The sequence below is a fragment of the Podarcis vaucheri genome, assembly GCF_965113315.1.
Source record: "Podarcis vaucheri genome assembly, chromosome: 8".
NCBI lineage: Eukaryota > Metazoa > Chordata > Lepidosauria > Squamata > Lacertidae > Podarcis > Podarcis vaucheri.
In genome coordinates, this window is record NC_138766.1 from 74,532,686 (window position 1) to 74,557,062 (window position 24,377).

At 43.6% G+C, this 24,377-nt stretch overlaps 1 protein-coding gene across 1 annotated transcript in view; it reads left to right on the forward strand.

The window, feature by feature from the left end:
- The first annotated feature begins 3,081 nt into the window (after positions 1–3,081).
- Positions 3,082–24,377, forward strand: part of TRHR (thyrotropin releasing hormone receptor) — a 27,818-nt gene continuing 6,522 nt past the window's right edge. Inside the window, exons 1-2 of the mRNA XM_082235805.1 lie at positions 3,082–3,731; positions 4,552–5,393. Of these exons, the coding sequence (XP_082091931.1) occupies positions 4,611–5,393 (783 nt within the window). The 5' untranslated portion in view covers positions 3,082–3,731; positions 4,552–4,610. The remainder of the gene's footprint in view (positions 3,732–4,551; positions 5,394–24,377) is intronic.

A 24,377-nucleotide genomic window follows, 5' to 3' on the forward strand; every position in this document is an offset into this window, starting at 1 on the left:
ACCTTTTGTCTAGTGAGTTTTTTGTCTTGCGAGGCATTCGTCTTGCGAGATACCACTGTATTCACATTCCTAGCTGCAGCCATATTCACAGTTGTGACTTATTGGAAATCTAACCAACCCCGCTCTCAGGAGGAATGGCTTAAAAAGATTTGGAACACCTAATGCAGTGAAGGAGATCCCTTAGAGGCAAGTAAAAAATAGACCGTTTTCATTTGATATGACATACATTCCTTTCCTTTGTCAACTGAAATGCAGAACCCAATAGACCTCCAATTTCCCAGGTTACTATGTGGAGATGTTCTGTAGAAGATTAGCCTTCTTTCTTATTCTTCTCCCTGCACATTCTATTTATGATCACTATGTAAAGCTGCACTGCCTGTTTTTGTTATGTCCTGATTTCTCCCTCCCCTTTTCTTGAATTAGTATGTGTTATGTTTCATTATTGTCTCCTTTGTTGTGGAAATCACCTGTGTAACACATGCTTCTTCTCTCATAACAAAATAACAATAAAGATTTCTTTTTTAAAAACAAAAAGCTAGGGTAAAAGGTATATATTCAGCATTTGCCAAAAGCTGTATAATGCACCTTTGTGGGGGCGTCCCCCAGTTTAGGGGCTGCCACAGGAAATGTGCTCTCCTGCCCCTTCAATACCTCTGAGGGTGCTGGAATGACCCCTCTGCTGATATTAACACCCACAAGGGTCTATAGGAAAGAAGGCACTCTTTCAAGTATTCTGAGTTGTTTAGGACTTTAAACAGGGTGACCACATTTAATTGCATCCAGGAACTGACTGGTAACCAATGCAGCTGTTAAAAAAAAAAAAGCTTATGTGATATATAAATGGAATCCCAACCAGTAATCTAGTTGCTGCATCATCTTCATGGGCAAATCTACATAGAACGCATTGCAATAGTCCAATCTGGAAGATACCAGAGCATGGAGTACAGTCAGTGGCGGAGCTTCATGCTCCGGCACCGGGGGGCGGAGAGCACTTGGGGGTGGGGCAGGCACACGTCCTGGGGTGTGACACCCAGTGTAGGCGGGGGGGGCAGCTGCAATGGCAGCCCACCAAGATCGTGCTGCCGGGGGTGGTGCGCTCCCCCTGCACTCCTCTTCCTCCACCAGTGAGTACAGTGACCAAGTCAGTGCTGTTCAAAAGGGTCTGTGGCTGCTGAAGCAGCTGGGAAAAGGCCACTAAAGTCACCTGACTCTCCAGTGACATCTAGAAGCACACCCAAGCTATGGACCTGCTCTTTTCAGGGGAATGCGAATCCATCCAGGTCAGGCTGTCTTCCCACCATCTGGACATGAGAATGTATGACACACAGCACCCGGCTTTTCAGGATTCAGCTTCAGTTTATTGGCCCACATCCATTTGTTCACTGCTTCCAAGCACTCGCCTAACAACACCTCAACCATCTTTACTGATTCCAATGGAATGGGTGTCATCCGCATATTGATGTCACTTCACGTCTCTGACTTACAGCTCCCAGAGGTTTCATACAGCCTGCTTCCTGTGAGATAGCTGTTGAGCAGAGGGATTGATCCTGTAGGGTATGGGTGTTGCTTCACAAGCAGCTTCCCTGCAGGTAAAGGAGCACCATGGAGAATTTAAATGAACCATTGGTAAGTATCAATGGGACGCGAGTGGCGCTGTGATCTAAACCACTGAGCCTCTTGGGCTTGCCGATCGGAAGCTTGGCAGTTCAAATCCCTGCGACGGGGTGAGCTCCCATTAGTCTGTCCCAGCTCCTACTAACCTAGCAGTTTGAAAGCACACCAGCGCAAGTAGATAAACAGGTACTGCTGCGGTGGGAAGGTAAACAGCGTTTCCATGCGCTCTGGTTTCCATCACAGTGTTCCATTGTGCCAGAAGCAGTTTAGTCATGCTGGCCACATGACCCAGAAAGCTGTCTGTGGAGAAATGCTGGCTCCTTCAGCCTGAAAAGCGAGATGAGCACCACAGCCCCATAATTGCCTTTGACTGGACTTAACCATCCAGGGGTCCTTTACCTTTACCCTTTTAAACCTATCAATGGCTACTATCAGAATGTAGAGCAGCATGGCTCTGAATACCAGTTGTTCCAAGTGGAGAGAGTGCAGCAGCTAGGCTGGTGATTGGGAGTGGCTGCCGAGACCTGAAAGACCTACATTGGCTCCCAGTATGATTCCGAGCACAATTCAAAGTGTTGGTGTTGACCTTTAAAGCCCTAAATGGCCTCGGCCCAGTATACCTGAAGGAGTGTCTCCACCCTCATCACTGAGGTCCAGCTTTGAGGGCCTTCTGGCGGTTCCCTCTCTGCGAGAAATGAGGTTACAGGGAACCAGGCAGAGGGCCTTCTTGGTGGTGGCTCCCGCCCTGTGGAACACCCCCCCCATCAGGTGTCAAGGAAATAAAGAACTATCTGACTTTTAGAAGACATCTGAAGGCAGGCCTGTTTAGGGAAAATTTTAATGTTTGATGTTTTATTCTGTTTAATATTCCGTTGGGAGCCGCCCAGAGTGGCTGGGGAAACCCAGCCAGATGGGTGAGTAAATAATAATAATAATAATAATAATAATAACAATAATAATAATAATTGTAGCATTCAAGTCCTGCCTGTAGGCTTCCTGGAGGCATCTGGCTGGCCATAGCAGGTTTCTGGATTAGAGGAGTCTTTGGCCTGATCCAGCATATTTTTCTGATGCTTGTGGTACCTGAGTGTAACACTGCACTGTTGCACAAGTGCTTGCAACTGATTCCTGTACTCTTTTCACTTCACAACAGTCATTGACTGTTAGCATGAACTGATAACAGCCTGATATGTTTCCCAAAATGTGCACTGTATGGTTCTTTTAAGGAAACATGCTTCCTTTAAAAAACATTGCTTTAAATATATTGTTTAATATGCTTCCTTTAACAGCAACCCCTTCACCTGAAACCCTGTTATGAAATCCAATTTCTTTCCCTCCATTCATATAATTGGTTGTTTCCAGGAGTTCTGCAACTGAAGGCAAAGAAGCACAAGTGATGCTTCACACATTAGAAAGAAAATTGGATTTTTTTCTGTTTCTTTTGACTGTCCAAAACGACAGAATACCAAAATAATATATAAATAGAATAGTGTCTGTGGCTCTTTAACAGAGCACTTCAAAAAAAGAAAAGAAATGGTTTGGAGGCAGGCCCCCTCCTCTTTCTCATTTTCTCTGAAGTGTGGAAATTCAGAGCAGGATTCAGAGCAGGGAGAGAGAGAGAGAGAGTTGCCACGTATACTTTCCAGCAGGTGTAGATTCATAAGGGAGCATCCATTGCACATACCTGTTTGGATGCTCCATTAGCAGTCCTAAAAGAGTAGAGTGGTACTTGCCTTGTCTGTCTGTGCATTTGTCGCTTTTTTCCCTTTTCCTTTTTACATAGGCATCTCGAGTTAAAACTGTGTCGCCAAAAGAGGTTCTATTGCCTTTCCCGAGAAAAGCAGATCTGTGGATCAATGGACACTTTGTGTATCTTTCTCATTAATAGGCTGTTTGTGATTTGGCAGCTTTGAGAAGATCAGCCTCTTCACTTGGAGGGCTTAGAGGAGACTGGAGCGGCGAAGCTTTTGCGGGCAGCCGCTGCTATCTGCAGCATGTTTGCGGAGTGAAGTGTGATGTGCTGGGTTTTCTCTGACTGCCCAAAGTTGGAGCGGAGCTTATGTCGTCAACTCAGATTGGACATGCACAGCTCTGAAGTCCCTGCAAAAAAGCTGAAGGTAAGTTCCATATGTCATATTGAATACAAGGACAGGAGGGAGGAATGGACTGGGGTATCTGATAGATAAATATCTGCATGTATTATCAACACACAACCCTCTATTCTTCTGCAGTGGCAGAATTGCCTTCATCTGACTAGGGCTGATCAATGAATGCCAATGGCTGTGGCTACCAGCAGGATAGCATAAAACAGTGTGAAAGGGCTTTAACTCTAAATATTTGGACGCAATCCCTTTCCTTGAACCCTCAGCATGACTCTTTGGGGTCGTTTCCTATGAAGAATGTCTTAAGCTGGGAGAGTTCACTCTGTCCAATCTTTACTCCCAATTCAATCCTCTCTCAAGTCACATAAGACTTTAAAAAAGAAAGTAATAGAACTAAGGAATACCAGCTGTGTACACACATATTTTGTTTTGTCCTGCTGTGTTGTCGACTCAAGTAGATTTTTGAAATTCACTATTGTCTGGAGGGGGAGACCTAGCCTAATTTGTCTCCAGTCTTAGATTCACTTTTGCTGGAAAGAGAATAGTCTAACGCATCATGTTACCCTTGTCTTCTGAGGCAGTCTTTCCAGCAGATAAAAAAGTCCTTCTTCCACACCTATCAGTGCCTGGTTGTTGTTGTTGTTGTTGTTTTTATACAAATCCCCACCCAATGAAACAGATGAACATACCTGTATCATAGCTCTGTGTGTGTATTTGTGTTTGCTGGGGCTGGTGGTCAACAAGCTGTTTGGAACAAAGGACTGTCATGTGTGAAATATCACCACACAAGGGACCTGCATCTTACACTCCATTCACTATGATCAACTTTTCCTAGGGAGACAAGGGGGGAAATGTGCTGACCAGCAGCTGATGGGCAGAAGCAGCTGAGTGAAGATGGAGAACACTACAGACAATGGACAGAATCAAACAGAGTTCTTGCCGATCCGGGAGGTGGCCACCCTTGAATACCAAGTGGTCACCATCTTCTTGGTCCTCCTCATCTGCGGGTTGGGCATCATAGGCAACATCATGGTGGTGCTCGTGGTACTCAGGACGAAGCATATGAGGACCCCTACAAATTGTTACCTGGTGAGTCTTGCTGTGGCGGACCTCATGGTGCTTGTGGCTGCCGGGCTTCCCAACATCACGGAGAGCATCTATGGATCCTGGGTCTATGGCTACATTGGGTGTCTCTGCATCACTTACCTCCAATATCTCGGCATCAACGCTTCTTCTTGTTCTATAACCGCCTTCACCGTTGAGAGGTACATAGCTATCTGCCACCCTATCAAAGCCCAGTTTCTATGCACATTCTCAAGAGCCAAAAAGATAATTATTTTTGTCTGGGCTTTCACCTCCATCTACTGCATGCTCTGGTTTTTCTTATTAGATCTCAACATGGTAGCCTACAAAGATGCCACTGTAGTGTCCTGTGGGTACAAAGTGCCCAGGAGCTACTATTCTCCAATCTATATGATGGACTTTGGGATATTTTATGTCATGCCAATGATATTAGCAACTGTCCTCTATGGGTTGATTGCCAGGATATTGTTCCTAAATCCCATCTCGGCTGACCCAAAAGAAAACTCCAAGATGTGGAAGAATGATGTGACTGCCCCAAACAAGACCAAAACAACCAACAAGGGTATCAACAGCGCTGTGGCTTCCAGAAGGCAGGTAGGGAAATGGCCTGCCAATGGCTTTTTTTTTTTTTGGAAACTGGTTGTAGCTGGGGTGGGTGGGTGTTCTGCTGCTTTTGGATGTAATGGAACCAACATGTTTAGGAGCATTGTACCTCTGAATACAAGGGACGCGGGTGGCGCTGTGGGTTAAACCACAGATCCTAGGGCTTGCCGCTCAGAAGGTCGGCGGTTCGAATCCCCACGACGCTGTGAGCTCCCGTTGCTCAGTCCCTGCTCCTGCCAACCTAGCAGTTCGAAAGCACGTCAAAGTACAAGTAGATCAATAGGTACCGCTCTGGCGGGAAGGTAAACGGCATTTCCATGCACTGCTTTGGTTCACCAGAAGCAGCTTAGTCATGCTGGCCATATGACCCGGAAACTGTACGCCGGCTCCCTCGGCCAATAAAGCGAAATGAGCGCCGCAACCCCAGAGTCGGCCATGACTGGACCTAATGGTCAAGGGTCCCTTTACCTTTACCTCTGAATACAAGCAATGGAGCTGTGTCTTCACGTCTTGCTGGAGAGCTTCACAGCTCTTCCTGTTGGCATGATGGACTAGATTGACAATGGTCTGATCTAATGAGAACATATTAACTTTTCTATTAAAAGTCCCAATACCTGACCTAGGACATGCAAAGAGCCCTTCATCAGTCTGCAGTTGCGGTCAAAGACGGGCGTGGTGACATCACAGGGTGCTGTTGTCAGGAGCTACACCTGAGTAGTGTTGTTCTTTGTCTTATTGCTTCTCTTTGAGCAGAAGTGATATATATTGTTGAGTTTTGTATGATCCTAGGAGTTCCAGGTGCATACCCAGGGTTCGTGTTTCCTTTTGGGAGTGAGGCACAGAGGAGACTCCAGTTTCTTTATTATATATGGTTTATTACACACATATATAATCAAGAGTGTCTTGCTTCTTTCATAGCTACAGCCTTGAATTCAAACAGTCCCCAGCCATGGCTCTGACTCTCTTCAGCTTGCTTTCACCCCCAGGTTACCTGTAAGCCAACTCTGAAACTCTACTTTTAAACTCTGCTTTGCCTTCCAAACTACGTAAACTCTGAGTTGAGGAAGGGGCTCCTCCCATTAGTTGTCTGCCACAAAGTCCTCCCTCTCTGGTTACCCTAATGGTTCATTACCTTCCTTTTGTCTTTCTTAATTGCTCATCTCCCAGGGGATTTCCTGACGCAGGAAACTGGTCTGGCTTAAATTTTAATGCTTGCTATATCCAATGTCTAGCATCCAGTTTTAACATGTCAAGCATTGTTTAAATTCTAACATTTACTGAATCCAGGAATTTAGGGTGTCTAGCACCTACAAACTCATAACAGTATGGTGTGGATTGGCCTCAAAACAGCCATAATGGGCTCCTGGATCAGATGTAGCTTCTTACTATGTGCTCAGCCATGAACCCATATTGTCGCTGCAGGATATGGGAAACCCTTAAGAAGCCAAGCAAACGTTGGTGCCAAAGCACCTCAAGAAATCAAATCCAAAGGGATGGGAGTTCCATTGTTTGTTGTTCAACTGAGATGCCTAAGGAAAACTCACAAATAGGTGATAGAGGTCCCCTAGATTTTCTCCCATGATTTGGTAATCAGGGTGATTGCTTTAGAACATGGAGTTTTTACTTGCTGGCAGTATTATAGCAAATGTAATATTGGGATTTGTAGGATAGGCTCTATCTAGTCCAGTGATGGCCAAACTTGGCCCTCCAGCTGTTTGGGGACTACAACTCCCATCATCCTTAGCTAACAGGACCAGTGGTCAGGAATGATGGGAATTGTAGTCCCAAAACAGCTGGAGGGCCAAGTTAGGCCTTCACTGATCTAATCTAGGGGTCATCATGCCATCATCATAGTTTAACAGTTTTATACAGTGGCCATTATAAACTAGACACTGTACAATAGCAAGTGCAATGCATCCTTGCCAGCACATTCTAATTATGATACAATACTTATGGAAGTGAAAAGAAGCTGGCAAGGAAAATGGTTAGTTTTGCCAAGCATTGGGCGACAGGAAAAAAAATGCAAAAGAAACATTTGGTGCTTGATCTCAGCAGGCTATAATGAGACTTCTGGTTATGGTTCCTCTTCTATATTTAGTGTAAAATTAACTAGAGGTTTGTTTGTTTGTTTGTGGCCAAATTTATGGCCTAGCTTTGAGGTTCTCCTTGCTGTCCTTTGTATGCACACATGCACAAACTCATAAGTTACCATATGAACAGAAGCCACACATTCTCATCACCAGCAGCAACTAACCATTCCTAAATGCCTGGGTAGATAGATTCCAGCTTACAGCTGGAATGTCAATAAGTTGGTACCAGGCACACTTTTTTAAAAAAGGCATTTTAAAGTCAGGTAGCCACCACAGAGAAGACTCTGTCTCCATTCCCACCACAGGGGAAGATCCATTGTACTTCCGCTGGTGATGGAACAAATAGTAGGCTTTGCTGAGGACATGGACAGGATCACACAGGGAGAAAGATTCCTTCGTATACCTGAGCCCTAAGTTGTTTGAGGCTTTGGGAGCCAGTGTGGTGTAGTGGTTAAGAGTGGTAGACTCGTAATCTGGTGAACAGGGTTCGCGTCTCCGCTCCTCCACATGCAGCTGCTGGGTGACCTTGGACTAGTCACCCTTCTCTGAAGTCTCTCAGCCCCCTCACCTCACAGAGTGTTTGTTGTGGGGGAGGAAGGGAAAGGAGATTGTTAGCCACTTTGAGACTCCTTAAAGGGAGTGAAAGGTGGGATATCAAATCCAAACTCCTCTTCTTCTCTTCTTCTTTGTAAGTCAAAGGTCAACAGTCAGTGTGGATCCTTCAGGAGCAATTTTATTTGATCCTTGACAGCTATCTCTGTTGGTTCCCTGGCAGCTGCATTTTTGAAAGATCTCAGGGAGGTTTATATTAAGTGGGTTATATATACTTTTAAATAAGGTGGCACCCATTTTGAGGGTGAAAGGACCTGCAGGCCGGGGATTTATCTCTCTCCTGGATGTGGAGCCAAGCACTGCTATTGGTTGGTTGTTCCTGCGCCCAGGGCAATGCCCCCAAATTCCTGTCGCCATTGGCTGATTTGGCAGCAGGAAGATGATCTGGCCTGCAATAAGCCAGTTCTCAGTGGAGGCCTGGGACCTGCCCACAAAGCTACCTGCCTGAGATGCTTCTAAATAAGGTGGTACCCATTTTAGGCGTGTCCAATTGATGTGCGGCTGCTAATGTGTGGGTCCTTTTGGACCTGGAAGTGGAAGGAATGGGGGTGGAACAGAAGGGATGGAAATGGGCACAGGGTTGGGAGGGCTTATGTGTGCTCCACTGATGTGCACTTTGATCCAGAATGCAGCCTCCATGGAAACGGGGAGTTGCTTGTACATAAAAATAAAAGGACAGCTTCATTACAGTAAGTAACTATGTAAGCAGTTCCCAGAGCAGGGGGCCAGGGGTCATTGTGCCTGGGCTATCTTTGTCTAGCAATAGCTATAGCTGGCATAGCAATCCAAACTGCAAAGGGATTCCGTGCCACTGAGGCCACCTGGGGCTCCAATGACAGAGGTACTCTCAGACTACATGCCTGCTATTTCAGGGCATGTGCAACCACCACTACCTGCCCCAACCTGGAACAGGTTGTCCTCCCAATTCCCAGCCCCAAGCTCCACTCACCCTTGGGACCTCCAACTTGTTAGCATCCACTCAGTTTACTGGCCTTCATCCTGTTAACCGGTAGAGGATTGTGCTGTAAATGTGTGACTTCAGGCACTTTCTTGGGACCTAGACCCACTAATTAGGGCTGTTGTAAATATAGCATAGGGACGCGGGTGGCGCTGTGGGCTAAAGCCTCAACGCCTAGGGCTTGCCGATCGAAAGGTCGGCGGTTCGAATCCCCGCGGCGGGGTGCGCTCCCGCTGCTCGGTCCCAGCGCCTGCCCACCTAGCAGTTCGAAAGCACCCCCGGGGGCAAGTAGATAAATAGGTACCGCTTACCAGCGGGAAGGTAAACGGCGTTCCGTGTGCGGCTCTGGCTCGCCAGAGCAGCGTTGTCACGCTGGCCACGTGACCCGGAAGTGTCCCCGGACAGCGCTGGCCCCCGGCCAATAGATGTGAGATGGGCGCACAAACCCCAGAGTCTGTCAAGACTGGCCCGTTCGGGCAGGGGTACCTTTACCTTTACCTTTAAATATAGCATTCGTTCCTTGGGATGAAATGTGATAGAGAAACAGTTAGTTAATTAGTTAGTTAGTTAGTTCTCTCTCTCTCTCTCTCTCTCTCTCTCTCTCTCTCTCTCTCTCTCCATCCCTAAAATATGCTTGCTTATAAACAATATTGGCAGAATAATGTGCTGCAGGTGTGATGAGCTTCTGGGTTCAAGTCCTCCAAGATGCAAGGTGGTCCTGATGCTGACTGCATTTGTAAGACTGAGATTCATTTTTCATTGTATCATCACAATCACTTCATTCCTCCCACATGAATGCCTGAGGTTGCTGCTGCTGTTGTTTTACAAGAGCAGCAGCAACATTCTTTCCAGGTGCCCTTTCTTTATTAATGGGCTCCACGCTGACAGAAAGAGAGGTGTTAACAAGGAGCATCCTTTCAAGGCAGCCTTTGAAATCAACGGCATCCTTTACAAAACGTATACCTTTGTGTTGCTGGAAAGAAGTCTTCACTGAAGCCTCATCACAACACTTATCAATTTCCAACGCTCAAATAGATTGTGGCTTTTGTATATCATAAATTGGCTCTTCTAGTCAAATTCTGTAGAGATATGGAATACTTAACTTGGGGTGCTTTGAGATTTTGAATGTTCTTCAGATATGTGAACATAGATCCGCTCTAGATGATTATTTTTTTTGGGGGGGGGTGAATGTCAGCACCTGAGTCAACTCAATTTATTTTTTTAATTAACAAAATTTGCCTGGAATGGATAGCACTCCCATGTGCTGAATTTCAGCATTCACCTTTTACAGGAGAGGACTGTTATTAACTGTTTAATTATTTGTCTGCCAGTATGCTTTTTATTATGTTTATTATTATTATTATTATTATTATTATTATTATTATTATGGATGTTCTGTGATGTGTTTTTAACATTGTACACTGCCCTGGGATCTTCTGATAGAGAGTGGTATATAAATTGAACAAACAAATAAAATATATATCCAGGGGTGGGTGGTTATCCTTTGCCCAAGACCAGAGCTCTGTGAACCAAGTCTCTAGGGTGCACATTTTCCACTGGTCTGACAAATTGGAGCTAAGATGACAGCTGTTGCTTCAGCAATGAAGGGGTCCCAAGCTATTTGGGGGTCTTGCCTGCTAGGTCTGTTAGCCCCCTTTTCAGGCAGGTGGCTTGACAGGTGGGCCCCGGGCCTCCCTGGCAAATGGGCCTATTGCAGGCCGGATCATATTCCTGTCGCCAAATGGACCAATGGCAGCAGGAGTAAGGGGACATTCCCCTGGACATGGGACCAACCGACCAATTGCGACCCTTGGCACTGTGCCCAGGGGAAGTTTAAATGCCCTATGGGTGAGGCCTTTCAGCCTTTTCTCTCACCACACTGGTTCTCCCACCCTCCCTCCCTCAGATTAGGGTTTTCATGTACACTTCGACCTTGCTATGGACAATGTCGGTCTCCTAACCTAACTTGGCTAATTGGCACCACCATTTGGGGTTTTGCCTACCTCATAGCAATTGTCACAACTTTGTAAGGTGGATAGGTATTGGGTAAGCCTACTCTTGGTTGGAGGGGCGGTTGTAGCCTCCACCTGCCCCTCCACAGGGAAGGGTATGCTGTTACAATCATCCAGCATCCAGGAGTACTGGCTTCTGCCCAGACGGAGGCTAGGGCCATACCACTCCTCCAACAGGAACTGCTTGGGATTTGAAGTGGGCCACAGGGCGTCCCTTCCCCCATCGGCTTCACCCATAGAAACTCTCCCAGCGAACCGGCAGGAGTGACATGCACAGTTGCTATGCCTATGGCCAAACCTCACATCTGTAAGCAATAAAGTTGTGGCCTTATTTGATTCCCAATCCAAGATCCTGTGTAGTGTCTGGTGATTTACATCTTGGGGAACAGGGTGGTCATGATACACAACACCAACACCTTGAGTTGGCCATGGTAGCTCATTGGCAGCCAGTGCAGAACTTTCAAGACCAGTGTCCCATGGTCCCATCAGGCTGCCCCATCTACCAACCTAACAACTGTATTCTGCACTAGCTGTAGTCTCCAGATCATCCTCATCCTTCATTGTTATCCAGTGGGCGCTCGGGTTGTGAACGTGATCCGTGCGGAAAGCACATTCGCAACCTGCAGCATCCACAACCCGCAGTGTCGCGTCTGCACATGTGCGGGTCATGATTCGGTGCTTCTGTGAATGCGCAAAGCGTGATTTAGCACTTCTGCACATGCGCAAGCGTCGAAACCCGGAAGTAACCTGTTCCGGGTTTGGTGCGGTGCGCAAACCAAAATCACGCAACTCGAAGCGTCTGTAACCCGAGGTATGACTGTATATCTTTAAGCACAAGGCAAAAACATTGCCTTTTGCCTTTTAAACTTGGGGGTGTGTGCTTCTGCTAGTTATGGGAGCAGAGAGGAGGTAAGAACACTACCTTTGGGCATCAGTAACTGTTTGCCTCTCAAGGCTAATTTTGGATAGGAGGCAATTGTCATCAGGATCACAGTGCAGGAGGAAAGCCCTGCCTCCCCAACAGCTGTGGGTAGAAATATAAATTGGCATTTGATATAACATGTCATTTGGCTCTTAGGCTGCAGTACTGCACACACATACCCGAGTGTTGGAGCTCTTGAGCTCAGCAGTACTTACACTCCAAACATGCTTCGCACTGTAACATTCTGAGTTGGATTCAAATAAATTGTTGTACTAGCAAACATGCAGTGGGACTCCCGCACCACACCAAAAAGTGTGCAGGGAAATAAGAGGGAAGTTTGTTGCATCGCACAGGTAGAAGTGCTTGCGCTGACAGAATGATCGCCTTAGTTGCTATGTTGAATTCCACCCGCTGTTTTCTTGTCATGTCCCAGAGAAGAAAGGATGGAATGTATTACCAAAGCAATGTTTTGCATATACAAGGTCTAAGGTGCAGATATTTGCATCTCCAGGGGATGTGGAATCCCAGCCACTATTACTCAGAGCAGATGAAACTGCATTTAGTGAGCGGATGTCTAATCCAGTGAAAGGTGGCTTCATAGATTCATATTTTCTTTATTTATAATTGGGGCATCAGAATGCCAAACACAGACATCTGGTCCCATGTATGAATCTTAATCTGATTAATAACTACATGTAATTTTTGTTAGGATGTTTTGTTTTGTTTTTCTGTTTTAAACATAGAACAGTGTCCATTGTGTGCGGCATGTGCCACAGCAGAGATCATTCAGTTTGGAACTAATAGGTGAATTCTGTCAATGTAAAGTCAACGAGCCAAGGGGGTGGGTGGAGTGTTGCTTAGCAACCAGGCGGAACAACCTGAACGAGGGATGAAGTGCTCTGATTGGCTGTGTAGTTCAGAAGGAACTTCATATAAGACCTGAACTAAGAAAGGCAAAACCTCTCTGTTTCTTTCTCCTCAAATTATACACTGGTTTTGTTCAGCTTGCTCAGTGAAGTGTTATCAGAACTTAGCTCATGTTAGCAACATGACCTTGATAACATATTGTTCTGGCGGTGGTTCCTGCCTGTACACAATGGCCAGGCAGTGGTCTGCTTTGGCAATGCTGTTCATCAGAACTCAGGGGAAAGGAGGAGCTGTTTTCATATCCTTTGCAAATTTGAGTCCTTCTAACAGGCTGTGAACTGGAGCCATCCAGGTGTTGCTGGAATTCAACTCCTATCAGCCCCAGCAAGCCAGCAAATAAATGACCAGTGATGATGGGAGTTGGAGTTCAACAACATCTGGAGGGCCACAGGTCCCTTGCCTCTGCAATAGGTGATCAGCTTTGACACTAACAAATTTCTTCTAAGTTTGCACAGCAGAATCATAGAGAAGTGTACTTTTTTCAATAAACAACAACGGTCCATTTCATTAAGGGTAGTGCAAGAAAGATAAATACCGATTTTTTCATACGCTAGTATTTCATTCTTATCCTTTTCCAGAATTCCCTTTGGGCTACCGTGTTTGTGCTGTGCATATCCAAGCAAGTGTCAAACTCTTCAGTGCAATCACACTGCTAAGGCCATCTCTGCTGTGGCCCTGAGAATTTTCTCAAACCAGCCAAGCACCTGCGATTTTGTTCCAGTGTATGCTGCAAGCAGATTGTTTAGCCTAACAATACACTCTCCCCCAAATTGTTCTCAGCTTTTAAAGAACTGAACCGTGTTATCTTACCTTACCCAGCTATAACCCTCCAGGCAGGCTATTTATTGGCTGCTTTTCTATTAAATTTTGAATTTCCGCCATCTTTCTACCGATAAGTGTTTTTACCTGCCGCAGTGATGATATTTTTAAGATGTGATGGTGCGTTTTAAATTAGGCACTCAATATTATATGGTTTGTAAAATGTTGTTATAAATTGTGCTTTAACGTGTTGGAAGCTGCCTTGAAAGGGTGTTGTTGTTGTTGTTGTTGTTGTTCTTCTTCTTCTTCTTCTTCTTCTTCTTCTTCTTCTTCTTCTTCTTCTTCTTCTTCTTCTTCTTCTTCCAGACTATTATTAGGCCTTCCATTCAGACTACCATCTCCCTTCTATTACTCCACTCCTTTGATCAGGATTTTAAAATATTTTCAACACACACACAGAGAGAGAGAACTGTAGGAATGATCTGCCGAGTCACTCATCTTGACAACTACACAGGGCTTAGTATCCAGGGCGGGGAAGGAAGCACATAGCTAGGTGCAAAACACACCTGGTGAATTTTGAACACTGTGGGGGGGGCTGTTAGTACTACAGCCCTACTACAGGAGTCGGCAACGTGCGGCCCATGGGCCGGATGCGGCCCACGAAGACTGTTTTACCAGCCCACAAGCCGCCCCCGAACCAAGCCGTCCTCTCAGTGAGATGCCTGCGGGCTGCGCTAAACCAGCACAGTGCGGGGACTTGCCAAACGGTGCCAGAAATTGCATCTGCACATGTGCAGATACTGGAAATTGCATCTGCGCATGTCCAGACACCAAAAATTGCTTCTGTGTAGGTGTGGTTTTCAGCATGTGGGCATGCGAAGATGCGATTTCCGGTATCTGTACATGCGCAGAGCGATTTCTAGCATCACGCTGCACCAGTCTGGCCCACGGACGATCTCAGCCCATGGCCGGTAAACCTTGCCGACCCCTGGTCCACTATTATGCTATGTATTATGTTTTTATTATCATATTTTGTAAAATATGTTCTTAATATTGTACACTGCCCTGAAATCTTTGGATAAAGGGTGGTATACCAAACAAACAAACAAACAAACAAACAAACAAACGCTCATGGCTTCCCCCAAAGAATTCTTGAAACTGTAGTTTACCCCTCACAGAGCTACAATTCCCAGCATCCTTAGCGAACTAGGATTCCCATAAGCTATATGCTTTAAATGCATGGTGTGGATGGGCCCTTATGCAAGAAACCAGCTGCTTGGGGAGAAGAGCCAGGGTTTTAAATGGCTTGGTTGACAAGGATTGGTCCTTGGGAACAGCTGACTCAGACAGACTTGTTCTGCAGCCTGGGAGGCAACTTTAAAGCACAGAACTTAGTCTACCAGGCTTATTTGGAGGAGGAGGAGGTGGCGGCTAGAAGCAAGCTAGTGGTACCCCTAGTTTCAGGTCCTTCCTGACTTATTGCACCTGAGGAGCCATGTGGTTTTAACCACAGCTTCTGGCTTGGTTTCTCAGCATAGAGAGTAGCTCACAGACAGCATAGTTAACAAGCAGAGTCAAGAAAAGTATTAGAGTCAAGCAAGCTTTCATCAGGAGAAGTCTTGTCCAAATGCGGAGAACAAAAAAAAGATCAGCTACTTTGGCCAAAGAAATGCAAAATGAGGGTGAAAACAAAAATCAACCAACACGTTACTAAAAATATTAAGATCAACAGTAGAAAAAAAGAAAACAGTAGAAAAAGAATAGAAAAAGTAAACACTTTAGAAGCAGGAAATCAGCTAGGGCTGTGGTTGGGACTTTGGGCGACAAGGGAGTCAAAGGTGTGCTAAAGAAGGAAAAAGAGATCACAGAGAAGCTGAATGAATTCTTTTCATCTGTTTTCCCAGTGGACAAAGTAGGGCAAATCCCTGCACCTGGAACTAACTTTCTTAGGCATGGAGTTTGAAGAAAACAGTGGTGACAAAAGATTCTAGGCCTTACTGACAAATCAAAAACAAACACATCACTGAGTTCAGATGGCATCCCCCTAAATGTGAAAATGCTGTCCTTCTAACAAGCATGTGCAACATTTCCCTAAGATCAGCCTCCCTATCAGAGTTCTGGAAAGTGGCTAATGTGGTGCCAGTTTTTAAAAAGGGATCTAGGGGGATTTGAAAAATTACAGGTCAGTTAATTTAGTGTCTGTTTCAGGAAAAGTTCTATGGTGCATTATTAAAGGTAGAATTAGTAAGCAGATGGAAGAACAAATTGCGATGAAGCAAAACCAGTGTGGCTTCTTCAAGGGCGAGTCCTGTCTAACTACCTTTTAGAGTTCTTTACAAGTGTCAGTAAGCATCAGGATAGGCTGTGATCCAGAAGACACTGTGTACTTCAAAAAAAAGCCTTTGATAAACCCCTTCAAGACTCACATGGAACATGTAGAAGATCAGTAACAATTTAAAGGACAAGAAGTGGAAACTAGGAATAAACAGACAGTTCTTACCATGAAGAGATGTAAGGTGTGGAGGTCACCCAAGGTTTTGTGCTGAGACGTGTGCTTTTCAACTTGCTCATAATTCAACCTATAGGTGTGAGATAGCTGGGTTTTCTGATGACACCAAACTGCTCAGGATGGTAAGAAAAAGAACAGCAACAACAGTAAGAAGAAAAAGGTGGAGAGGAGTGATTGTGAGGAACTCCAAAAAAATCTCTTGAAACTGGGCAAATGAGTGTTTCTGGTCATGAGTCCACCAATGAATGGAAAACACCCCTCTTCCCCAATTTCACCCTTCTGACATTAGCAGGCAACAAATTGTTATTATTTTCCCAGATTAGACCTGTTCAGAAGCATAGCATTTAACATTTGTAACTGAAATAGGGTCACGATCAATGAGACTATAATACAGCACCCTGGGTAAGCTGGCTGTTTGAAGCTTGGAAGATCAAAGTCTCATTTCCCTCATTCAGAACTCAAGAGGCCAAGTTCAATGCAAATTCCACGTTGGAGCATATTTCACTATGGCGTGATCATTCAGGGAAAGGTTGTGCAAGAAATTAAATGTGATAGTGGCAACATTTTTAGAAATAAAAATTCCATTGGTTTGCTTCTAATGGTTCTCTTGTATATTGTTACAGCCATATTGCACATTGTCTTTTTTTAATATTTTTTTTATTAGATTTTACAAAATATAGAAAAAATACAAAGACAAGGACAAAAAAAAATAAAAACACAAAATACATACTACAAAATACAACAATACACACATTAAGCATAATAAAAAGAAAAAGCACATATAAGAAAAACACAAAAATTCCTTCTTTCTTAATTTTAGATCTTAAATTCACATATTCTCCTGACTTCCTCGCGTCCCCCGTTCTTGTATCCCTTTTCAAAGTTAGTTCAGCAAATTCATAGCCCATTAATTTATCTGTTGTTGGTTTAATCTTAGATTTTATCTTGTTACTAGAACCCCCGCAATTCATTTCAATGTCATCAACATTCAGAAATTTTACAATATTTCTGCAAATAGATTTTAAATTTCCCCCAATCTTCTTCCACTGACTCTTCTCCCTCGTCTCGGATTCTGCCAGTCATCTCCGCCATCTCCATGTAGTCTATTAGTTGCATCTGCCAGTCTTCCAGGGTGGGTAGATCTTGTGTCTTCCAATGTTTTGCTATAAGAATTCTTGCTGCTGCTGTAGCATACATAAAGAAAGTTCTATCCTTCTTTAGCACCGATTGGTCGACTATGCCCAGGAGAAAGGCCTCTGGTTTCTTTGGGAAGGTATATTTAAATACCCTTTTCAGTTCATTATATATCATTTCCCAGAAAGCCTTAATCCTTGGGCATGTCCACCAAAGGTGAAAGAAAGTACCTTCAATTTCTTTACACTTCCAACATTTATTATCGGGCAAATGGTATATCTTTGCTAGCTTGACTGGGGTTATGTACCACCTGTATATCATTTTCATAATATTCTCTCTTAAGGCATTACATGCCGTAAATTTAATCCCGGTGGTACACAACTTCTCTGTCAGCGAACATGATGTTATGGCCTATGTCCTGTGCCCATTTTATCATTGCCGATTTGACCGTTTCTTCCTCAGTATTCCATTTCAACAGCAGATTATACATTCTTGAAAGTGTCTTTACATTGGTTTCTAACAATTCTGTTTCTAACTTTGATTTTTCCACCTGGAAACCATTTTTTTTGTCCAAGTTATAAACCTCTCTTATTTGAAAATAATGTAACCAGTCTCGCACCTTCTCCTTAAGCTTGTCATAACTGTGCAATTTCAATTTGTCACCTTCCTGCTCTAAAATTTCCCAGTATTTTGGCCATTTAGCCTCCATGTTCAGTTTTCTCAAAGCTTTCGCTTCCATAGGTGATAGCCACCTTGGTGTTTTACTCTCTAGAAAGTCTTTATACCTTATCCAGACATTAAACAGTGATTTCCTGACAATATGGTTTCTAAATGCCTTATGTGCTTTAACCTTGCCATACCAAAGATATGCATGCCACCCAAATATATTGCATATTGCATATTGCCATTTCTCTCTGTGAAATTAAGAAATAACTTTCTCTCTATACTTCTGTATAGGTTGATACCTAAAGATTTAGTGGTCACTCTTATTGGAAGCCAGAGGGACTATAGCTGAATGGCAGATCACATGCTTTGTATGCTTTGTATGCAAAAGGTCCCAAATTCAGACCCTAGAATCTTCAGATAGGTCAGGTAAAAGTCACCCTGAGCACCATATGTCTCAGGACACACACACCCAGCTCAGGGAACAGTGGGGCCCTGCCTGTCCTGATCCCTAGCAGGCCAGGTCACATGTCACCTCAACAAGACCTCTGATCTTAGCATTGTAGTCTTACAGCACTAAGATTGCAGATAATCCTCTGCCTGCTGTTTAATAGTAAACTGGCTGAATTTATCATATCCCTAGTCTTAGCACTGTGGTTCCACAGCACTAAGATGACAGATGAATGTCTGCCTGCTACCTTTTTAAAGAACAGAGGCTTATCCCCAAGCTTAGTACTGTAGGACTACAATGCTAAGACTAGAGGTAAACCTTTGCTTTGCTCCCAGCTTGAAATTTGTGAAAAATGGCCTGTGGAGGGTGGGCCAGCTCTGTTGCAGATATTAATATTGCATGACTTGAAGCAATAGGATGTATAAAAACTGACTTCTTTTGGAATAAAAATTGTCCAGACCCATAAATATGATTCAAAAGCTTTCCTAACCAGAACTTTCTTCATAACAGGTACAAAGACAAATAATGATACATCCAGATAATTCCATAAGACATACTTGTCAAAGTATAGGTTCATCTTCTTAGTAATATTAGATTACTCCAAACAAACCAGAAATCAAAAGTCTTTCTCTTCCTACAACCTCTATTTGGCTGGAAATGTTATCTCTCCTAGAAATACCTCATTAGCACATTTTTCTCTCATGTGGCTGGAAACAAAATACCAAAGGCAATTCCCTTCAAAATGGTGATTTGCAGCTAAATACTTTATTCATGTGATCTAAAGATAAACACCACGTGAAAGAGCAAATCACATCAACAGTTAATTATTAACCCATCTAAGTACTTAGAGAGCTCTGCTTTGCTTTAGTATACCCCAATGGAATTTTCCTATGTTAAACCCTTAGCAATACACATACAGGCATTTTCCAGTGTGCAATTAAACAATTACATTTAACAAGTTCCAAATCTGCAGCCTAAAAGAGGGTTCTCAGCTGCTATTCTAACAAGAAAATTATTTTTAGGAAAGGCTGTGCCTGCCACATCATAGTGCTTAAAGCGATGAGACGTGATAATTATATGAGATGTCCTAATGAGGAACCACCCGGAATATTTCTAAATCTTTCTGGAATTTTCAAAATGACTATCATATCTGTGTGATCAACATACAGTAGCTGTATAGAAGAAATATTGCATTCAGGACCACAAGCACATCTATAGTGGCACTGCGATGGAATGGGAGTCAGAGGGAATGCTTATTATCTCAACATGATGAGCCATTCAGCATCTGCAGTCTTTTGCAGAAAGGTATGCAATTTGCGAAGAAAGAGATGCTCAGGGGTCCCAAGTATCATTCAGACCGAATATGCACAACACATTTCTCCCTTTGTGTTCTGAAATGGATAATGGTCAATCTTTGGAACATGCCGGGCACAACCCAATTTTAAGTCCTGTTGTTTTTATTTGGAGAAGCGTTTGATTTTTGCCTGTTTTGCATCTTCTGCTATTAGCAAACATTTCTGACACAATCCTCCTAATATTTACTCAAATGTATCTAGGATTATCTTATTTTTCCGTGTATTAGACAAGGTTTTTTTGACTCAAAAATTATGTCAAAAAACTGGGGTCGTCCTATTCATGGATGGGGGAGGGAGCTGCGAGCTGGTTGGCAGGTGCGCATCTCCCTCCCATGCCGCTGCAGGAGGAGCGCACTCTAGGAAGCTGTGAGCTGCCAGTCAGGTGGTTGGCAGCCCACGCTAGTGGCATGGGGGGGAACGGCTGCCCACTCTGCCAACCCCCAGCAACAGCCCTGCTGGGGTGATGATGGCACACGTGCAATTCCCCCTTAAAAAAGCTCAACTACAACATTGGGCCATCTCCCCTCATTTTCTTTAAATTTAGTCCCCCAAAGTAGGGGGCGTCTTATACATGGGGGTGTCTTATACACAGAAAAGTATGGTAAATTCAAAAAGGGCTTACTCCTAGAGAAGTATGTTTGGGGTTGCAGGTGTGCAGCACAATCTTATGCAGGTTTATCCAAATGCAAACCCCACTGTGTTTAATCATAGGTCCTAGTCGTGTAGAGTTGGAAGAGAGTTGGATCTAGTCCAACCCCCTGCAATGCAGAAATTACAGCTAAAGGATCCTTGACAGATGGTCATCCACCCTCTGTTTAAAATCCTCCAATGAAAGTTCAATCCTACATGGACAGTGGGAGTTAAGGTCAAATTGCATCCTATGTTAAATAAAATGTGCCCTTCCCTTCCGTTTGTGGAGGCGTCTTTGATCTAGCAGAGGCGTCTACTAATGGGATTTTTTTTGGTCAATTTCCCCTGAAATTCCCTGCAGTTATGGAGCTGTCAATTTTTTTGTTAGATCATTTTTATTAATTTTCCAATAAAAGACATCCAATTAACATATCAAATCATAATCCAATAAAAATAAAAAAAATAAAAAGGTCGAATTATCTTCCGAATTATAACTGTCAATTTTAGTCCTCTTGCTTGCTGATTTTTCCAATCCTAATTTCAGTTCTCCACATTTTGTAGCAATTGGCAACTTTATTTTAATTTAACTCATCATAAAAATTCACCAGCATTTAATGTGTATTTCTCCGGATGAACACATTCTGATTTACAGTTTTGATTAATATACACATATTTGAAAGCAGTTTCCCCTAATATATGCATTTTTGTGAACATTAGGTGAAGACCTGCGTTACAAAATTCGGATAAGTGTGAATTTTGCAGGACAGTAGTGTTTCACTTCACATATTGCTTTGGAATGTGTGAATTTGATAGGTTTTGCTTTAAATGCATGCTGAACAGAACTTCTCCTTCGCCCCATCTGCAGCTTCTGAAAATCTACTCCATAAAGGTGGAGGACTGCCTGAAACAATTTGGAAAATGGGGCGGGGGCTGTAGGAGAAAGGGAATAGGCAAACATCACCTCTTCCCTTTTCCATCAGCAGAATCCTCCAGGAGATCAGTCTCTCAACAAATGGAAAGAAATGAATGGATACAACCGACTGTGGTTTGATAGGTTTTGGGATTGCAAAAAAATGTAAGGATCCTGTTTTCACTGATGTGGATGATTCCCCCCCCTTTTAAAAGTGAAACCTTTTATTAAAACATTGGTTTGAAAGCCAAACAGATATAGCAGCTGTGATATGACAAGCCCTCTCATTTGCACACAAAAGCGTTGAATGAATGGAGTGGAACGTTTTTCATATTTAGAGCAGCATCCGATGCAAATTTTAAATGTGCAGCCCTGGTGGGGAGAGACATCAATTAGCCCTCCACTCGCTCAGTTAAAAAAAAAAAAAGCTTGCTATCTTGTCTGTGTGACTTGTGACATGCTGCTATTTAGAAACAAAAGAATACCAAATAATTATTCCATGCAGAAATCTTAACTTGCATTTTTGGGGGGACTGTGGCCAGTACCTTTGCCAAACCCCTCTCAGTTACAAAATCTGCCTTCATTTTCTGCTTAATACAGTAAATACTGAAATACAAGCAGCCGGTGAACCTTAACAAATGAATGAATCAAATCAGAATAAAAAAATCCTTCCAGTAGCACCTTAAAGACCAACTAAGTTAGTTATTTTGACTATGGCAGACCAACACGGCTACCTATCTGTAACTGAATCAAATCAGGTATTTGGTGAGTCTAATTGAGGGTTGATAATTCTGTTCAGTGTGGGGAAAGCATTGTGGACCTCAAAAGTCATTTAAGGCCACACAAGGTGACTGCCAGGACCCTATATCCCAACATCAGTACCTGAGTTGGCTGCAAATCACGTATCATATATACGTGCAATTTGCCTCATGTCAACTGCACAGTTTGGAAAGAGCACAGCTGTCCTTAAGTTCACCTGAACCTGCTGCAATAATGTTTCTCTACAAAATCCAAGCAGAAAAGAACTCTTTAGCATCAGAGGCAAGGAAGGTATTATTCTCTCTCCCTCTCTTTCTCTTCAACAGGTACATCCATAAACAAGTGGAACCTTGATAAATAAAAGGATTCTTTACTTTATTCTGCTTCTTCCCCATCTTTTACCCTAAGGTCCCAGGGTGGGTTACAAACAATCAAAACAGTTCCATGCATTCAACAATTAGAAACATTTCCATATATGAAATCAATGCAAACATTTAAAAATAATAAAATATAGACACAGTTCAAAATAGTTCCAATACAGATGCAGACTGCAATAAATGTGGAACTCTATGTTTTTCAAGCAGCTGGGTCTGACCCCCACCCCCCAGAATACTACATTCCATTCCCCTTCTCCCAGACACCCATCCCCTGCAATAGGCCAGTGAGTGTTGCCCTATTCTCATTTGGCTGGTTTTGGGGGTTATGGGACAGCCCCCTTTGATCCCCCCATTTTTGTACTTCTATAAACGTTGGGGTTCCCCAAAGGATGCTGCAACAGTCCTTTTGCTTCTTAGTGGCTACATTTCCATTCACACCTGAATTCACTGCAAGAGGGAGTAATTGCATGGTATCATTAATGAACTTGGTGCTTCACAAAGTAGCATATGCCAAGTAGTTAAGTCCCTACCTGGCAGAACTTGCAATTTTGTAGAAATATCATTTCCCACAAAGCCCTGTTAATGACCCTTTCCTCATGCAACAAAACAGAAGGGTGGTTGCATGAGATACAGGAATGTAAACACACACAGGCTATCCATTCTTGGTCAAGTCAGCAGATGAACTGCAGTGTGCTCATTTACCAATAGGAGCCTTTGGGTTTTGGACCGGAGTGGGAGAGCTGTGGTCCTCTAGAAGTTTCTGGACTACAACTTCCATCACCACTGATGATTCTCCATGTTTGGTTGTGGCTGGTGAGAGTTGAAGTTCAGCGACATCTGGGGTGCCTTGGGCTCCCTATTCCCAGAGAAGGCTCAAAGGCAAGTTCTCAAGATCCTTGGTGTATTGAACAGGAGGGCCATAAGCCCTCCCTGTTCCCACAGAAAGCTAATTAGAAACACTCTTTCAGATAATGGGCCTTGAGCAGTGGTACCTCAGGTTACATATGCTTCAGGTTACATACACTTCAGGTTACAGACTCCGCTAACCCAGAAATAGTGCTTCAGGTTAAGAACTTTGCTTCAGGATAAGAACAGAAATCGGGCTCCGGCAGTGCGGCAGCAGCAGGAGGCCCCATTAGCTAAAGTGGTGCTTCAGGTTAAGAACAGTTTCAGGTTAAGTACAGACCTCTGGAATGAATTAAGTACTTAACCTAAGGTACACTGTACTGGCAATCACTTCTGAGGGCTAGCATGCACATTCCCAGAATAGTATGGTAGATCCTATGTTTGGTGATTAATTTGGGGGTGAGGAGAAACCCAGAAGTGCAATTCCAAACAAGAGCAGCATTCTTAATATGGCAGAGTGTTTGCCTGCTTCAGAGTTGCTTTGCTAGTTAAGGAGGTTCTCAGGCTTTTTCCTTAGCTGCTATAAAAAGTATGAAATTCAAAGGGAGCAATATCCTAATGAGAATATTGTACACTTTGAGTGTTTTCATGTTTTAAAAGTACAACACTTTTACCATGAAGAGGGTCACCGGGGGGGGGGGGGGGGCAGGCAGGGAAAGGAAAGTTTATCTCATCCCTAAATTGAAATCTTAATAGGCTTCTTAATAAGGCCTATTCAATATGTTTTCCATACAAAAGGATCCCCCGATGATTGAATTTTCAAGTGCTGTTTAAGGAAGACTTGTTCAGAGGGAAGCATCTCGCCATTCCTGAGAGGGCATTAATGAATGGTTGTAATAATGGATTAGGTCAAAACACTTCAATGATATATTTTTAATCTCCTTTCTAAGTACTGTGGCTATGTTAAAACCCACATCAAGGCCAAATGTCTTGACGATGCTCAATGTCTTAATGATGGATGAATCAGACTATTCTTCATCCCTGTCTCCATGTGTTCATTT